The following is a 14,777-nucleotide window of genomic DNA, read 5'->3' as shown; positions in this document are numbered from 1 at the left end:
CTTCCAAGGAATAAGCGTCTTTTAATTTCATGGCTGCAGTCACCATCTGCAGTGATTTTGGAGCCCCCAAAAAATAAAGTCTGACACTGTTTCCACCGTTTCCCCATCTATTTCCCATGAAGTGATGGGACCAGATGCCATGATCTTCGTTTTCTGAATGTTGAGCTTTAAGGACGTGAGTCTGAGTGAACTCCAGGAGTTGGTGATGGACAGGGAGGCCTGGTGTGCTGCGATTCGTGGGGTCGAAAAGATCCGGACACAACTGAGCGACTGAACTGAACTGATATCCAGTGAGCTAGAGTAACATGAAGGGGCTGAGATGTGTGTTAGCATGATCATGTTTCTATAAAAATAAAACATGAAAACCTATACATGTGTGAATGTTTATGTAAATTTGCACAGGTATGGAAAAAGGAATGGTAAAGAAGTAGTGCAGGCACTTAACACTGGCTTTATTAAGGCCTTAAAAATTAAGGTTGTAGTAGGGAGATTAACCTCTTCTCTATACATTAAATGTTTACATTTTAACTATGATTTTCATGTTTAACTATGATTTTCATGCTCAGAAAAAAATCCACAAAGCTCTTATTTTGAAAGAGAAGGTTTCTTTACCTCTATCTGCAGGTGAAATTATGAGAAAGAAAAGAAGGAGTGTACCAAAAATCCACATTTGAGCAAACATCAGCATTAAAGTTTGATTTTTATTGGTCCAAAAGGTCTACTTAAGGGCTACCCATAACTTAATTTTACAAGTTTAAAAAACCTGAGTTACACAAATACATATCAAGGCCCATATCTCAAAAATAAGAGTCACTACTAAATGACAGTTTGATGAAACAGATGTAAAAGATGGCAGGAGAGGTTCTGTTAGTGACATCATTGCACATGGTATTATATCACAACTGAATCTAAATGTGAGCAATATGTAGGTGGGAGAAGCACTATGACCTATTCCTCTTGTCCTTTAAATAAAAGACTATTAAATAAATATTAAATAAAACTATTAAAAATGTTGTTCCATAAGACATTTTACAAGAATGTTCATTAAAACTGTTACTTACACAAGGCCAGAAAAGTGTGCTTTGAATTCATCAAGACCAAGACTCTTCTTAGCAAGTCCTTGTTCATAATATAGTTTTTTATGTGATACGTGTGATGTTCCACACAAAATGTGAGTAGTTCTAAAATTAAGGCAAGCAGCTGTGCTGTTTGATAATTATCTGCAAAGAAAATCATTCTATGAAAATACACACTGCAACACATCTAGACAAAGAGAATACTAAGTATAAATCCTTTATTTTAGAAGAAAAGTAAAACTGGTTTCTCCTAATTTTTGTATCAATTAAAGAAGCTCCAGATTTTTATTTTTTCATTAGGTAGACTCTCCAGAAGTATTAGTAGTTTTACCTACCAAATACTTTCTAAGGCTCTAATATAAAATACTTAAGTATGTTACATAATAATCTACAAACATGATAATAAGACCTTCATTGCACTGAGATTTTCTTAGTAATGATTTTGTAATATGTGCTATCATTATTAACAGTAATGGGTCTATAAAAGGATCTACCCCATAGTAAAGAGGAAATATCTTAAACTTTTTGCCTAAAGTGGTGCAACACAAATTTCTCAAGAAAAATTAATATGCTTTCTTTAAAGACATCTTTAAGAAAAGGACATTTCTGGCGGTTTGAATATCAAGTGGAAAATATTGTATCAAGATTTTAAGACAATAATCTTTTTAACATCAAATCATGATATCAATGAAAGGCCTACTAAAATATTCCAGTTTTTTCTTCCTCAAGAGTCTTTTGTTTACATACTCATGGAATGATTTACAATTGCTTCTAGAATATCAAGACTGAATATATAGATAATTATCCATACCTACTATAAATATTTTAAGCAAGAAAACATTAAGCTGTGAAGAAATTATGGAATCAAAGCCTTAGAGAACAGGAAAAAAAACTGACATCATCTAGTCCAACTATTTTATTTTTCACATAAATATTTTGAGGAACATCACATGATATTATCAGGAAGAAATTTCAGCATTCTTTTTAATAAAAGAATGACCATCAAATACAGAAAATACAATTCTGATACTCAAAGATCTTTTCTACTATAAATCTAAAAAGAGTTTTACCTGCTCCAGACTAATTAGTATAACAGCCAATACCACAGTCAATATTTGAACTAGTTTCTTACCATTAAAAACAATTCTCTTGGGAGGGAGGAGGGAGGAGGGTTCAGGATGGGGAACACATGTATACCTGTGGCGGATTCATTTTGATATTTGGCAAAACTAATACAATTATGTAAAGTTTAAAAAAAAAAAAAAAAAAAAACAATTCTCTTTAATTTCTCAATTCCCAAATTTTATTTACAAAAGATTTTTCAACAAATTAAATGTCTTATTTTCACTTTCCCAAATTAGGACGTGAAATCACTCACTATGTATCTAATAATTCAATCTCTGAATTGCTTCCTTATTTGAAACTGGCTTCCCTAGAACTCTGATGAGCCTTGTAGAAAAGACAGGATGCTTAGGTACACACAGCATATTTTCCATATTACCAGGTCAATACCTGATACATATGTTCCAAGTAGAAATAACAGTGCTTATACTCAGATTCATGAGACATCTATGTATGAAAGACTGTTATGAAGACTACTTCCTAACTGATTTGCCTTAGTTTATTTATTTAAAAAATAAGAAGGAACTAATCCTCAACTCAATCTTCTTAAAAAAAAAAAAATGCAGGGCATAAGCTCTAAATTTACAGGAAAAAAAACCAACAAAGTTTCAAATGGATTTTCCATCTTTGATATTAGAGTTGAATTTTTTTTCTTTTAAAAACCTAGTTTTGGATTTTTTGGGTGAAAACAAACCTTTCCTAGTTTTCTGTATGTACATTATATTCTGAATAGGAAAAAACTTACAATTTGCATTAGTTCATAAAATAAGAATTTATACTTACCAGGGCAAATCGTGCTGCTTTTGTTAGATCCAACTACATTATCTAATAAAAAAAATTAAAATCAGTGACTTTAGTAACAATACCTCACACTTCCTTAGCACTTTACAACATACAAAGCACATCTTTGATCATAACCCCATTTTACCAGCAAAATAACCATTAAGAATTAGGAGCTTCAGTCAAATATTATACCTCTATCTGCAATTTTTTTAGAGGCTTGGGTGCAGATGAACAATTATTAAAAGATGGTATCAAATATTCTGATAAGATAACACAGATTTTAACAATTAATCACTTATGCTTTGAATTAAAACAAATTAAGAATACTAAAAGTTTCGATTCCTAGGTTCACATCTTAGAGCATATTTATGTAAGGGAACATAATAATGTATACCAGAGCATTGTCTGTAACAACAGAAAGCTAGAAATAAGTTACTGTGAAAAATAACACCACATTATACATGTCACAGTAATATAAAAAACAGGGGTGAAAAACTCCAAATTTAGCATTTCTTGAAGGATGGGGATGGGGTAAAATGAGCATGCATAAGAAACTATGTATAATTTATTTTTTAAAAACTGAAAAAGCACAAGTCAGTACTGACAAAGCAATGGGAAATATATATCTGTGATGCTATTATCTAAATATTTCTGTATGCTGGAAACGTTTTACTTAAAAATGAAAGCTAAAAATGCATTTAATTTATATAAATGGAAACTTTCTGAAAGAAAACATGTGACATGCTTTTTTTATCCATTCAATTTTATATTTTGGAGAACTAATCAGTTGACAGATCAAAATTCAATTATTTTGACCGCTAATTAGTATTCCACCGTACAAATATACTACATTTTCATTTCCTACAGTGAACAATGCAAGGACATTCTTATATCTGTCATGCATATGCATAAATGCTTCCTAAGATATAAATTAAAAAGTGGAGCTGATAGTATTATCTAGGGTATACAATTTTTATTAGTTTAACAAACATTTTAATTGACTTCCTCTTAACTGATTTAACAGATAGACCATCATTTTCTGAGCTTATGCCCCCCAACATTTCTCACTTCACCAGTTGAGCTGTATACTTCTCCAAGAGTCAGTTCTTTAGCTAGTTATATTTGGCACATGACCACATAATTTAAATACTGCAGATTAATTAAATGTCACAGAACTGTAATACCTATGGCTAAGTTAAATACAGCAGAACTCAACTTAGTTGCACAAAATTATGAATACTTAAACACTTAAAGGTAAAGTACTTAAAACCACAGCAGAATTCTACACTCAGATTGCTTAAAAAATATGTTTCGGTTTTTACTCCACTTTAATAAACTGAAACCAGAAATTATAGCTGATAAATTATGGTGCTGTTTATGTAAGAATGCAATATGGAAATACAATTAAAGAAAAGAAAGTGAAAGTGACAATGTTAGTTGCTCAGTTGTGTCTAACTCTTTGCAACCCCATGGACTGTAGCCTGCCAGGCTCCTCTGTCCACAGAATTCTCCAAGCAAGAATACTGGAATAGGTAGCCACTCCTTTCTCCAGGGGATCTTCCCAACCTAGGGACTGAACCCAGTTCTCCTGCATTGCAGGCAGATTCTTTACCGTCTGAGCCACCACAATTAAAGAAAACCCATATACAAAAAAAAACTTTCCAGGAGCTCAAATGGTAAAGAATCTGCCTGCAATACAGGAGCCCAGAGTTCGATCCCTGGGTTGAGAAGTTCCTCTGGAGAAGGGAATGGCAATCCACTCCAGTATTCTTGCCTGGAGAATCCCATGGACAGAGAAACCTGGTGGACTACAGTCTGTGGGGTAGCAAAGAGCTGGACACGATTGAGCGACTAACACACACGCGCATGCACACACACACACAAAAAGAAAAAAAACAAAAACAAAAAAGGACTTGACCCTATTCGAACTATCAGTAAGAGTCAGCATGTAAAGTAAACGTTCAGTTTATTTTTAAAAATTATTATTCTCTGCTTTAACCAACTTTTAAAACTTCTGATCCTTATGTTCTGAAATTAAAGCATTTTTTACTGTATTGCCAACTCTAAAATGATGGTTCCCTTGGATTTTCTAATGTAGGCAATATACTTTCTACACTTACTCACTCTGATATTAACTCTTAAGAACACTGGGAACAATCTTCTTTTGCTAAGTGTTCACATCTCTCTTCCTCAAGGTGTAATACTTTCTGCCACATTTTGTACACACTTCTCTACAAAAACCATGATTTTGTATTGTAGGTTAAAATTTTAAGTAATAATTTCCCTGTCATAAAAAGCATCAAGTAAAGAGACTGTTATTAGCTTTAATACTTATCTTGATCTTTTAAAACAGAAATCATAAGCAGGTAAGTAAGAGGCCCTACCCTTTTCACGTCTGTCTTCTGAAGTATTGGTCAAAAGTGGTGCTGTGAGGACATGCATACAATGGTTGTAGAAGAAATTTAGAAATTCACTTTTTTCAGTTTTCTGAAATATACAGAATTAAAATAAAAACTTTATTATCTTTATAATAAAACATCTTCAAGAATTAGCAGTGCAAGTCATACACAAATAAGATACTTTAGGATACTGTGAAAGACTCAACAAAATTATATTCACCTTAATCTTATTTCTGAAGAACTGACAAACCTATTTTATATTACATATGAGATGGAAAAAAGCATTATAAAAGGTTTCTCCAGGGGAAATTATTCAAAATAATTTTCTTCACGAGTATGATTTGAAATGCAACGAAAAATCTATCAACGGAGAAGGCAACGGCAACCCACTCCAGTACTCTTGCCTGGGAAATCCCATGGATGGAGAGGCCTGGTATGCTGCAGTCTATGGGGTCGTAAAGAGTTGGACACAACTGAGCAACTTCACTTTCACTTTTCACTTTCATGCACTGGAGAAGGAAATGGCAACCCACTCCCCACTGTTCTTGCCTGGAGAATCCCAGGGACTGCGGAGCCTGATGGGCTGCCGTCTATGGGGTCGCACAGAGTCGGACACGACTGAAGCGACTTAGCACCAGCAAGAACAATTTAACCGCTTAAAATCTGAAAGCCCAGATTTCACAACGTATCCAAATTTGAACAAACACAAAGTTAATTTACCAGGCCACTAGAAATGGTATAGATTTTAGATATTTTTAAAATAGCTTTAAGAATTTGTTACTTGGAAATTTGGAGAATAGTGCCTTTTGGTTTTTTGACCACTATTTTTTATATAATTGGCTCTATAAACTTGTAATGATTTGAAAACATACTTTTTCCCTAAATTTGAGGAATTCTATAAAGGAGAAATATTCAAGCATTTTGAGATAACCACTAATAATATTTTGTGATATTTCCTTAAGTCCTTTTTTGGTAATGACACCTTTCACCATGCAATTAACATAATCTGATACATACTGTTTCTTTTTTACTGTGATAAACATATAGAATTTACCATCTTACCCATTTTTAAGTTTATATATAGTTCAGTAGTGTTAATTATATTCACATTGCTGTTTTAATTTTTAAGATGCTAACATACAGAGGCCAAGAAACAAAAATAGAAGTGCTAGCATTTTACCAAGATTTTAGCAGATTACAATCTTGTATTTTGCTGCAAAAATAACTGCTATGCTATGCTATGCTATGCTAAGTCACTTCAGTCGTGTCCGACTCTGTGTGACCACTAGATGGCAGCCCACCAGGCTTCCCCATCCCTGGGATTCTCCAGGCAAGAACACTGGAGTGGGTTGCCATTTCCTTCTCCAATGCATGAAAGTGAAAAGAGAAAGTGAAGTCGCTCAGTCGTGTCCGACTCTTAGCAACCCCATGGACTGCAGCCTACCAGGCTCCTCTGTCCATGGGATTTTCCAGGCAAGAATACTGGAGTGGGGTGCCATTGCCTTCTCCGAAAAATAACTGCTAGAGGAGTATTACCGCTACTCGAATACTGAGTGTACAAATGCTTGAATGCTTTTCAAAATTGTACAAATTTTCAAAATTTAAATATTTACATATAATTTATGTATTTATACATAACTTAGTATAAATAAAATCATCTAAAACTGACTAGACCAAAATGTTTCTACTGCAGAGTAATTTCTTACATTAGTTGTAGCCAGCATGTTCTCTGGATCAATTAGAGTACGAAGAAGTCCCATTAACTGAACAGCACCTCCTAGCTCAGGATCAGTGTCACAGATCATTTGTTCAATTACTACATTAATAAGAAGGATATCCTGGAAGAAAACAGGTTTCTATGAGACCTGGTTTCGATATAAGACAAACACACCAGCTGAAAGAACAAAATCAGAATCATACAGGAAGGAAAAAAAAAAGAATGGATGAAGTTATCTAAACTTTTTAATCCTCATGTCTTCAAAGTTCTATAAACATACTAGAGTAAAAAGAAACCCACTCAAAACCAAACAAAAATCAGAGCACACAATAGCTTACAATATCATCAATATAGGCAACGGAAAGCAAAGTCATTTACCAGCAATTCTTATTCGCTAACGTATTCTCAATTTCGGCAACAAAAAAACACTGACAAAATATATGAAACTACAACTGGTGACACCAGACAATGAAAGACACTGGGAGATGGGTAACAGATGAGCCCTATGATACATGTTAGGTATTATTATTAGTATTAATTACTGGATTCTGCAAACTAAGTAAAAATCAACTTCTAAAAAACTGGCATTAACCATGTGGCTAGAGATTATGTTGTGGAGAGTAATATGGAATAGCAAAATGGTCTTATCCCAGAAGTACGCTCACCTCAGCAAACAATTAAAATTAATCTACCTATAATGCATGACTAAACCCACTTCAAAGTAACAATGTGCTGAGACAATGAACAAATAATTCCTAATATAATGAATGATTTAACATTCATCAATGAGCTAAAAGCATTACCAGCATTATAAGCTAGTCGTTTGTAAAATGGGCTTCCCTTGTGGCTCAGCTGGTGAAGAATCCACCTGCAATGTGGAAGATCTGGGTTCCATCCCTGGGTTGGGAAGATACCCTGGAGAAGGGAAAGGCTACCCACTCCAGTATTCTGGCCTACAGAATTCCATGGACTGTATAGTCAGTCCACAGGGTTGCAAAGAGTTGGATACGACTGAGTGACTTTCACTTTCACTGTCTGTAAAACAGGCTTCATTTTCTTAACAAACTTGATGAACAGGAAGAACAGCTAAATTAAAGGACCAAGCCTCTAACGGCAGTACAGCTAATAACTAGCTAGGTAAGCGGCCTTATTTTAACTCTTCCATGCTGTTTTCTCCAATGGAACTAAAATTCAGCAGTCATTTAAGTCAGACCACTCTCAAAATTCAAGCCAGCATTTCTAACTGCATGGTATAGTTCTTTTCTGGTTAACACAAATCTAATTTTCCTTAATCTGCTTCTCCAACAATGGCATTCATCACACTAGAAAACTCATGATCAAGCAACTTACAGCAAAATAATGGAGATTTAAGACAAACAACAGGAAAATTACTTCTTTGGATGTCACACTATGACTTGATCTGAAAATAGGCCATTAAAGAGTAACCACAGGGACATTATTCCAGCGCTAGGTCACCAAAATTTACTCTTGAGAACACTCTCTTAAATTTGTAGTCTTAGGAGAAGCCTAATAACTCCTATCCCATTAATGTTGCTTTACTACCATGACCTCTGAGTTTTACTTCTCTTTATATTATCAGAGAAGCTTTGCAATTAGAAACTTCAATTCAGAGGGAGGAGGGAGGAGGGTTCAGGATGGGGAACACATGTATACCTGTGGCGGATTCATTTTGATATTTGGCAAAACTAATACAATTATGTAAAGTTTAAAAATAAAATAAAATAATAAAAAAAAAAGAAACTTCAATTCAGAACCAGCTTCCAAATGCCACCACTATTTACTTGCAATATTCTGGAGTCTAAGCCAGGGGTCATTAAACTACCAAACTACCTGACTGGTTGTTCACTTTGTAAATAGCTTTACAATAAAACATTTACTGGAACACAGCCACACCTATTCATTTTCAAATCATCTATAGATGGTTCATACTAAAGAGAAAGAGTTGAGTAGCTGCGACAGAGACTAAAGGACCCACCAAGTCCTATTTACCTTTTGGCCCTTTAAGAAAAGTCTGCCATCCTTCATCTAAATAGCATGAGTGAGATTAGTTACAGCTTCTGGAAGATGCTTCAAAGCCTTGGTATAATAGTTTCTAAATCAAGTTTTAGAGAAACAATACTTCTGTTGGTTTTATCACATTCCAATGTCATAGTATTCTTAGAAATACATACTTTTGTTTTTAAAGTACATTTAAGTGGGTTTAAGAATTTTTCAATTCTTAAATAATTAGCCACAGAGGAAAATAATTAGAAACAGAAGGAAAGTTCTGGGTATCTACATATGGAATTAACTTTATCCAGATAATCGGCTGGCCTCCCTATTTTCTGATTGGGAAACAAAGAACATACTTTATTCCATTGCTTCCAAGGTTTCTTAAAAACTTTTTAACTTCTAGATGCTGAGATATATTTTATCATCTACAGCTTTATACAGTCACTGTTAGTCAAGTGGCAACCATGACAAAGTTACATGACAGATTTGCACTGACACTTTCTGATAAGATCAAGAAAATATTAGAATCTGTGCATAGATATAATGACTATAGTAAAAATGTTAACATTTCCTTGTATCTTAACACATTTTAATCCTGTAATCCATGTTGCTAAAACCAAATCTGCTCTATAGTACTAGAAAGAAAAGTTTGAATGTTGTGCGTTTGAGAGAGCATCAAAACATTAACTGCACACTGAATACAGAGCTAAGTTATTTCTTCAATGTTACCACCAATTTAACATAGAATTCAGCATGTAGACTTCTCAATTCTGGAAATTAAAGAAAAAATAATTTAGCTTCATTTGTGGGCTAACTTATTTTGATGTAAACAGAAATTTTAAATTGGAAAATTGTTAGACCTCAGAAAATTCAGGGAAATCAAAGACTAGAGACTGTGACTACAAGAAAAAGAGAAATTAAAAAGGGACTTTTCAATGTTAAGAATGAGTAACTGCTTCCCCATGCCTCATGCATCAGTTAAATGTAAACAAGGAAATATTCCTCATGAAAACATAAATAAAAGATTTAAAAATTAAGAATTCTAAGTTACTAGGTTTGAGAGATTTTATGATGAATGCTCATAATCCCACGCATCACTGAGGATGAAGATGTGTTTGTTTCAAAGTTACCTTTTGTAAAAATGACACTAAGATGATATCAACAGTGACATGGTAAATCAATTAACACACTGAGTATTTCTTTAGTCAGATTTAGCATCATTTAAACTTTAAAATATACTTAATACAAAATATTTCTTCTATTTCTTTCCTACTACCTGAACAATAGCATTAGTCCTGATTCTAAAAACTGCCTTAAAAAAAACTGGAAATATCTAACAAAAATAGAATGCAAAAATCTAAACAGACATTAATTCAACAGTAACAAAAACATAAAAGAATCAAATTAGCATTGGGAATCTAGACCTTCTTTAAGAAGGAACATTATTAAATTTTAGTTATTTTCTACTTAACACTAACATATTTAACATAAAGGTACTTCATTATGAACATATGTTCATTTTGTCTTTAAAATAGTTTAAGGGGAAAGTTTAGCATTTTTGTAGTGGTTGGTTTCATATTTAAATGTTCATCCCCACTAAAATAACAGACACATCTGAACATGCAAGAGCAACTTCTAAGTTATACTAGAAAAGTGCTTGACCTAAGGGTTTAGAGTTACATTTCATTAGATTCACTAAATCTATCTCAATACTAGTTTGAATTTTTTTTTTTTAACAATAAACACATCAACTGCTATATATTCTGGGCTTGCCAAAGTCACAACTGATTAGAAATCCAATTATTCTTTATAAGAGATTAAAATTACGGTTATATCCCTTTTCTCTCAACAGTCTGCAAATATTATTCTATAGATAATTCACATGGAACCAAAACAGTACTACTTACGTCATCACTCTGTTGGGCTTCTTGCATTACAAATTCTCGGACCATGGATGGACTAAACTCTACTAGATAAGAAAATATATCTGTTGCAGCTGACCTGACTTGCAAATCGTCCATGCCCTGATAAAAGGAGAATCAGATTACTTGGAGAATGTTGACCCCCTCTTTTCTCCCAGATCTATGGCAAACATATTTTTGGATTTAGACATGGTACTAGAATCAAAATACATACCTCTCATCATTTTCTTTAACAAATACTAAATGCTTTTATTTCAAATGTTCCCTTGCTATCTCTTAATTTTCTTGAAGAGATCTCTAGTCGTTCCCATTCTGTTGTTTTCCTCTATTTCTTTGCATTGATTGCTGAAGAAGGCTTTCTTATCTCTTCTTGCTATTCTTTGGAACTCTGCATTCAGATGCTTGTATCTTTCCTTTTCTCCTTTGCTTTTTGCTTCTCTTCTTTTCACAGCCATTTGTAAGGCCTCCCCAGACAGCCATTTTGCTTTTTTGCATTTCTTTCCCATGGTCTTGAGCCCTGTCTCCTGTACAATGTCACGAACCTCAGTCCATAGTTCATCAGGCACTCTATCAGATCTAGGCCCTTAAATCTATTTCTCACTTCCACTGTATAATCATAAGGGATTTGATTTAGGTCATACCTGAATGGTGTAGTGGTTTTTCCTACTTTCTTCAATTTCAGTCTGAATTTGGCAATAAGGAGTTCATGATCTGAGCCACAGTCAGCTCCTGGTCTTGTTTTTGTTGACTGTATAGAGCTTCTCTATCTTTGGCTGCAAAGAATATAATCAAACTGATTTCGGTGTTGACCATCTGGTGATGTCCATGTGTAGAGTCTTCTCTTGTGTTGTTGGAAGAGGGTGCTTGTTATGACCAGTGCATCTTCTTGGCAAAACTCTATTAGTCTTTGCCCTTCTTCATTCCGTACTCCAAGGCCAAATTTGCCTGTTACTCTAGGTGTTTCCTGACTTCCTACTTTTGCATTCCAGTCCCCTATAATGAAAAGGACATCTTTTTTGGGTATTAGTTCTAAAAGGTCTTGTAGGTCTTCATAGAACCGTTCAACTTCAGCTTCTTCAGCGTTGCTGGTTGGGGCATAGACTTGGATTACTGTGATAATGAATGGTTTGCCTTGGAAACGAACAGAGATCATTCTGTTGTTTTTGAGATTGCATCCAAATACTGCATTTCGAACTCTTTCGTTGGCCATGATGGCTACTCCATTTCTTCTGAGGGATTCCTGCCCGCAGTAGTACCAAGTGAATTACAACTTAAAATATTCAGCATGCATTACTATAATAAATTACTTCCCATCCACAATATAAAACTATTACAAATTTTCAATTTCAAAAACATGAAATGAAGCTATATAATTACCATTACGATTTCAAGAGCAGGAAGAATCCCCAACTTTGCCAGAGTTTTGAAAAATGCGTCTCTGTTTTGAGGTTGTAACGTCTGAGAAAACGCACAAAATTCCTTGAAAAAATTAACCTGTAACGTTAGAAAGTATAGTGAGAAGCTGACACACATTAAAAGAAACCTTGGGGCAAACTGTAATGTGAACTACCAGTGTGGAATTAAACCTTAAAGACCTGAAAACCCAGCCACCATTTATTATAACATGGTTTCTATGTTCTTTAGGTTATGAGGAGCCAGGATACCCTGACTTCAAATCAGCCAATTCATCTTTGGTATAGTTATTTATTAATGGCATATTACGTTTTTCATTTATAAAATTACCCCTTTACACCAGGAAACCTCTAATTCTCTTTCAGTATTTCTTTAGCATCTGACTATAAAATTTAAAAAAATGGTCAACTGTTGATAAACAGTAGTCACCATCCTCTTTCCCCTAAGCGTGGTTTATATCTCAAAAACCTAACTATCAACACATTTGAAATAAAAGCATCTCTAAGAGCCAAATTATTTATCATTCATTTATTCAAGAAGGATTCTCCCATTTTTTAAAATTTATTTTTAATTGATAAGTGCTTTACAATATTGTGTTGGTTTCTGCCAGGATTCTCCCTACCTATTTAAAAAAAAAAAAAAAAAAAGCATCTCAATAATGTTTCTACAACCACAAAAATATATGAGTTTGTAGTTCTGTGCTAATATAATCCACATGTCTGATTTTATAATTTATAAGGCACATATTCCCTCACTGGGGGGAAAAATTAAATATCTCTAAAAACTTCTAAGATATATAAAATAATAAGTTTTAGAAATTTTAAGGATAATCATTTTATAGTATAATTTAAATACAGTTGACCCTTGACAATACAGGGGTTGGGGAACCCACCCTCCACTAAGTCAAACACCTGCATGTAATTTTACAGCAGGCCCTCCATATCTACTGTACCATATCCAACCTTGAACTATGCAGTACTGTGGTGTTTACTACTGAAAAAACAAAAAAATCTGTGTCTAGATGGACTCATAGTTCAAACGTATGTTGCTCAAGGGTCATCTGTTACTTTCATACCAATTATAAAAGTCTTCCTCTTAAATTAACAAGCTCAATATTAAAAGCTATGTATGCCAAAAGAGTAAGAGCTCTTTAAGCGTGTGAATTTCAATAATAACTTACCAATTCACGTCGTTTATCATCATCCGTGGCCTCATCTGTTAATTGTGCAAAAACTTCAGACAAAAATTTCTCATCTTCCTACATGAGAAGAAATATTACTATGAAATATTAACAAAAGTATAAAGTTATATTCATTTGATTTTACAAATTACAATAAAAGTAGATGGAAACCTACTAGCAGTTTCATTATAAACTTAAAATTCCAGTATATTCATGTTATAAGGTTCAAAATTTGACAATACCTTTCAATATTAGCTAGACATATATTACTACCTCATTTACATTTAATCAGAAACCCCTAAAGAACTATTTGAAAAACAAAAATTTGATGTTCTAAAGAGCATGCATGAAAACTCTATTCACCTTAACTGAGTGCCTCTCTAGCTCCTGTTCAGGGTCTATTTATTTACGCTTAATTTAAACATAATTCAAACAAATTTGAAGATTTCATTATTAGTCCATAGTGGATCAGAATAATGGGAGTTACAAATTCGGCAGTAAAGAATACTGACGTCTGATAGTGGTAAGATTATAAATGCTAACAGTGATTATCTTTTGGTAATGGATTTTCAGTGATTTTCTTCTTTGCTCATTTGTATTTTCCAATTTTCTAGAATAAGTATGAACAATTATATTACAAAGGAAAAAACTGACATGAATATTGAAATTCACTTTAGAGAAGATCTTCATCAAAACCTGCTGAAAGTCATGCTTTACTGCTGCCAAGTCACTTCAGTCGTGTCCAACTCTGTGCGACCCCATAGACGGCAGCCCACCAGGCTCCCCTGTCCCTGGGATTCTCCAGGCAAGAACACTGGAGTGGGTTCCCATTTCCTTCTCCAATGCATGAAAATGAAAAGTGAAAGTGAAGTCGCTCAGTCATGTCCGACTCTTAGCAACTGCATGGACTACAGCCTACCAGGCTCCTCTGTCCATGGGATTTTCCAGGCAAAAGTACTGGAGTAGGGTGCCATTGCCTTCTCTGAAGTCATGCTTTAAGCTTTAGTAATCTTCAAAATTCACTTTTATGAAATATAACTCTAATAATTTAAATTAATTAAAAGAACATAACCTAAAAATATTTGTAATAGTGGTAACTGCATGGTTGACAATAAAAATCAAACCATGACATATTAAGGATATAGCTAGTAT

The 14,777-nt window shown here is 33.9% G+C and overlaps 1 protein-coding gene across 4 annotated transcripts in view; it reads right to left on the bottom strand.

Moving 5' to 3' along the window:
- The window catches only part of SMEK2 (SMEK homolog 2, suppressor of mek1 (Dictyostelium)), a 53,943-nt gene that overhangs the window by 16,959 nt on the left and 22,207 nt on the right, over window positions 1-14,777 (bottom strand). For all 4 annotated transcript variants that reach the window (XM_010841649.1, XM_010841650.1, XM_010841651.1 and 1 more), the window contains 7 exons: window positions 13,626-13,703; window positions 12,410-12,526; window positions 11,018-11,134; window positions 7,087-7,218; window positions 5,366-5,468; window positions 2,982-3,023; window positions 1,062-1,220 (listed from right to left, as the gene is read on the bottom strand). In XM_010841649.1, coding sequence (XP_010839951.1) covers window positions 1,062-1,220; window positions 2,982-3,023; window positions 5,366-5,468; window positions 7,087-7,218; window positions 11,018-11,134; window positions 12,410-12,526; window positions 13,626-13,703 — 748 coding nt within the window. The remainder of the gene's footprint in view (window positions 1-1,061; window positions 1,221-2,981; window positions 3,024-5,365; window positions 5,469-7,086; window positions 7,219-11,017; window positions 11,135-12,409; window positions 12,527-13,625; window positions 13,704-14,777) is intronic.

The sequence above is a fragment of the Bison bison genome, unplaced genomic scaffold (genome assembly GCF_000754665.1).
Source record: "Bison bison bison isolate TAMUID 2011002044 unplaced genomic scaffold, Bison_UMD1.0 scf7180017864166, whole genome shotgun sequence".
Classification (NCBI taxonomy): Eukaryota; Metazoa; Chordata; class Mammalia; order Artiodactyla; family Bovidae; genus Bison; species Bison bison.
Note: the sequence above shows the minus strand (reverse complement) of the source record. Positions and strands in the feature narration are given on the sequence as shown.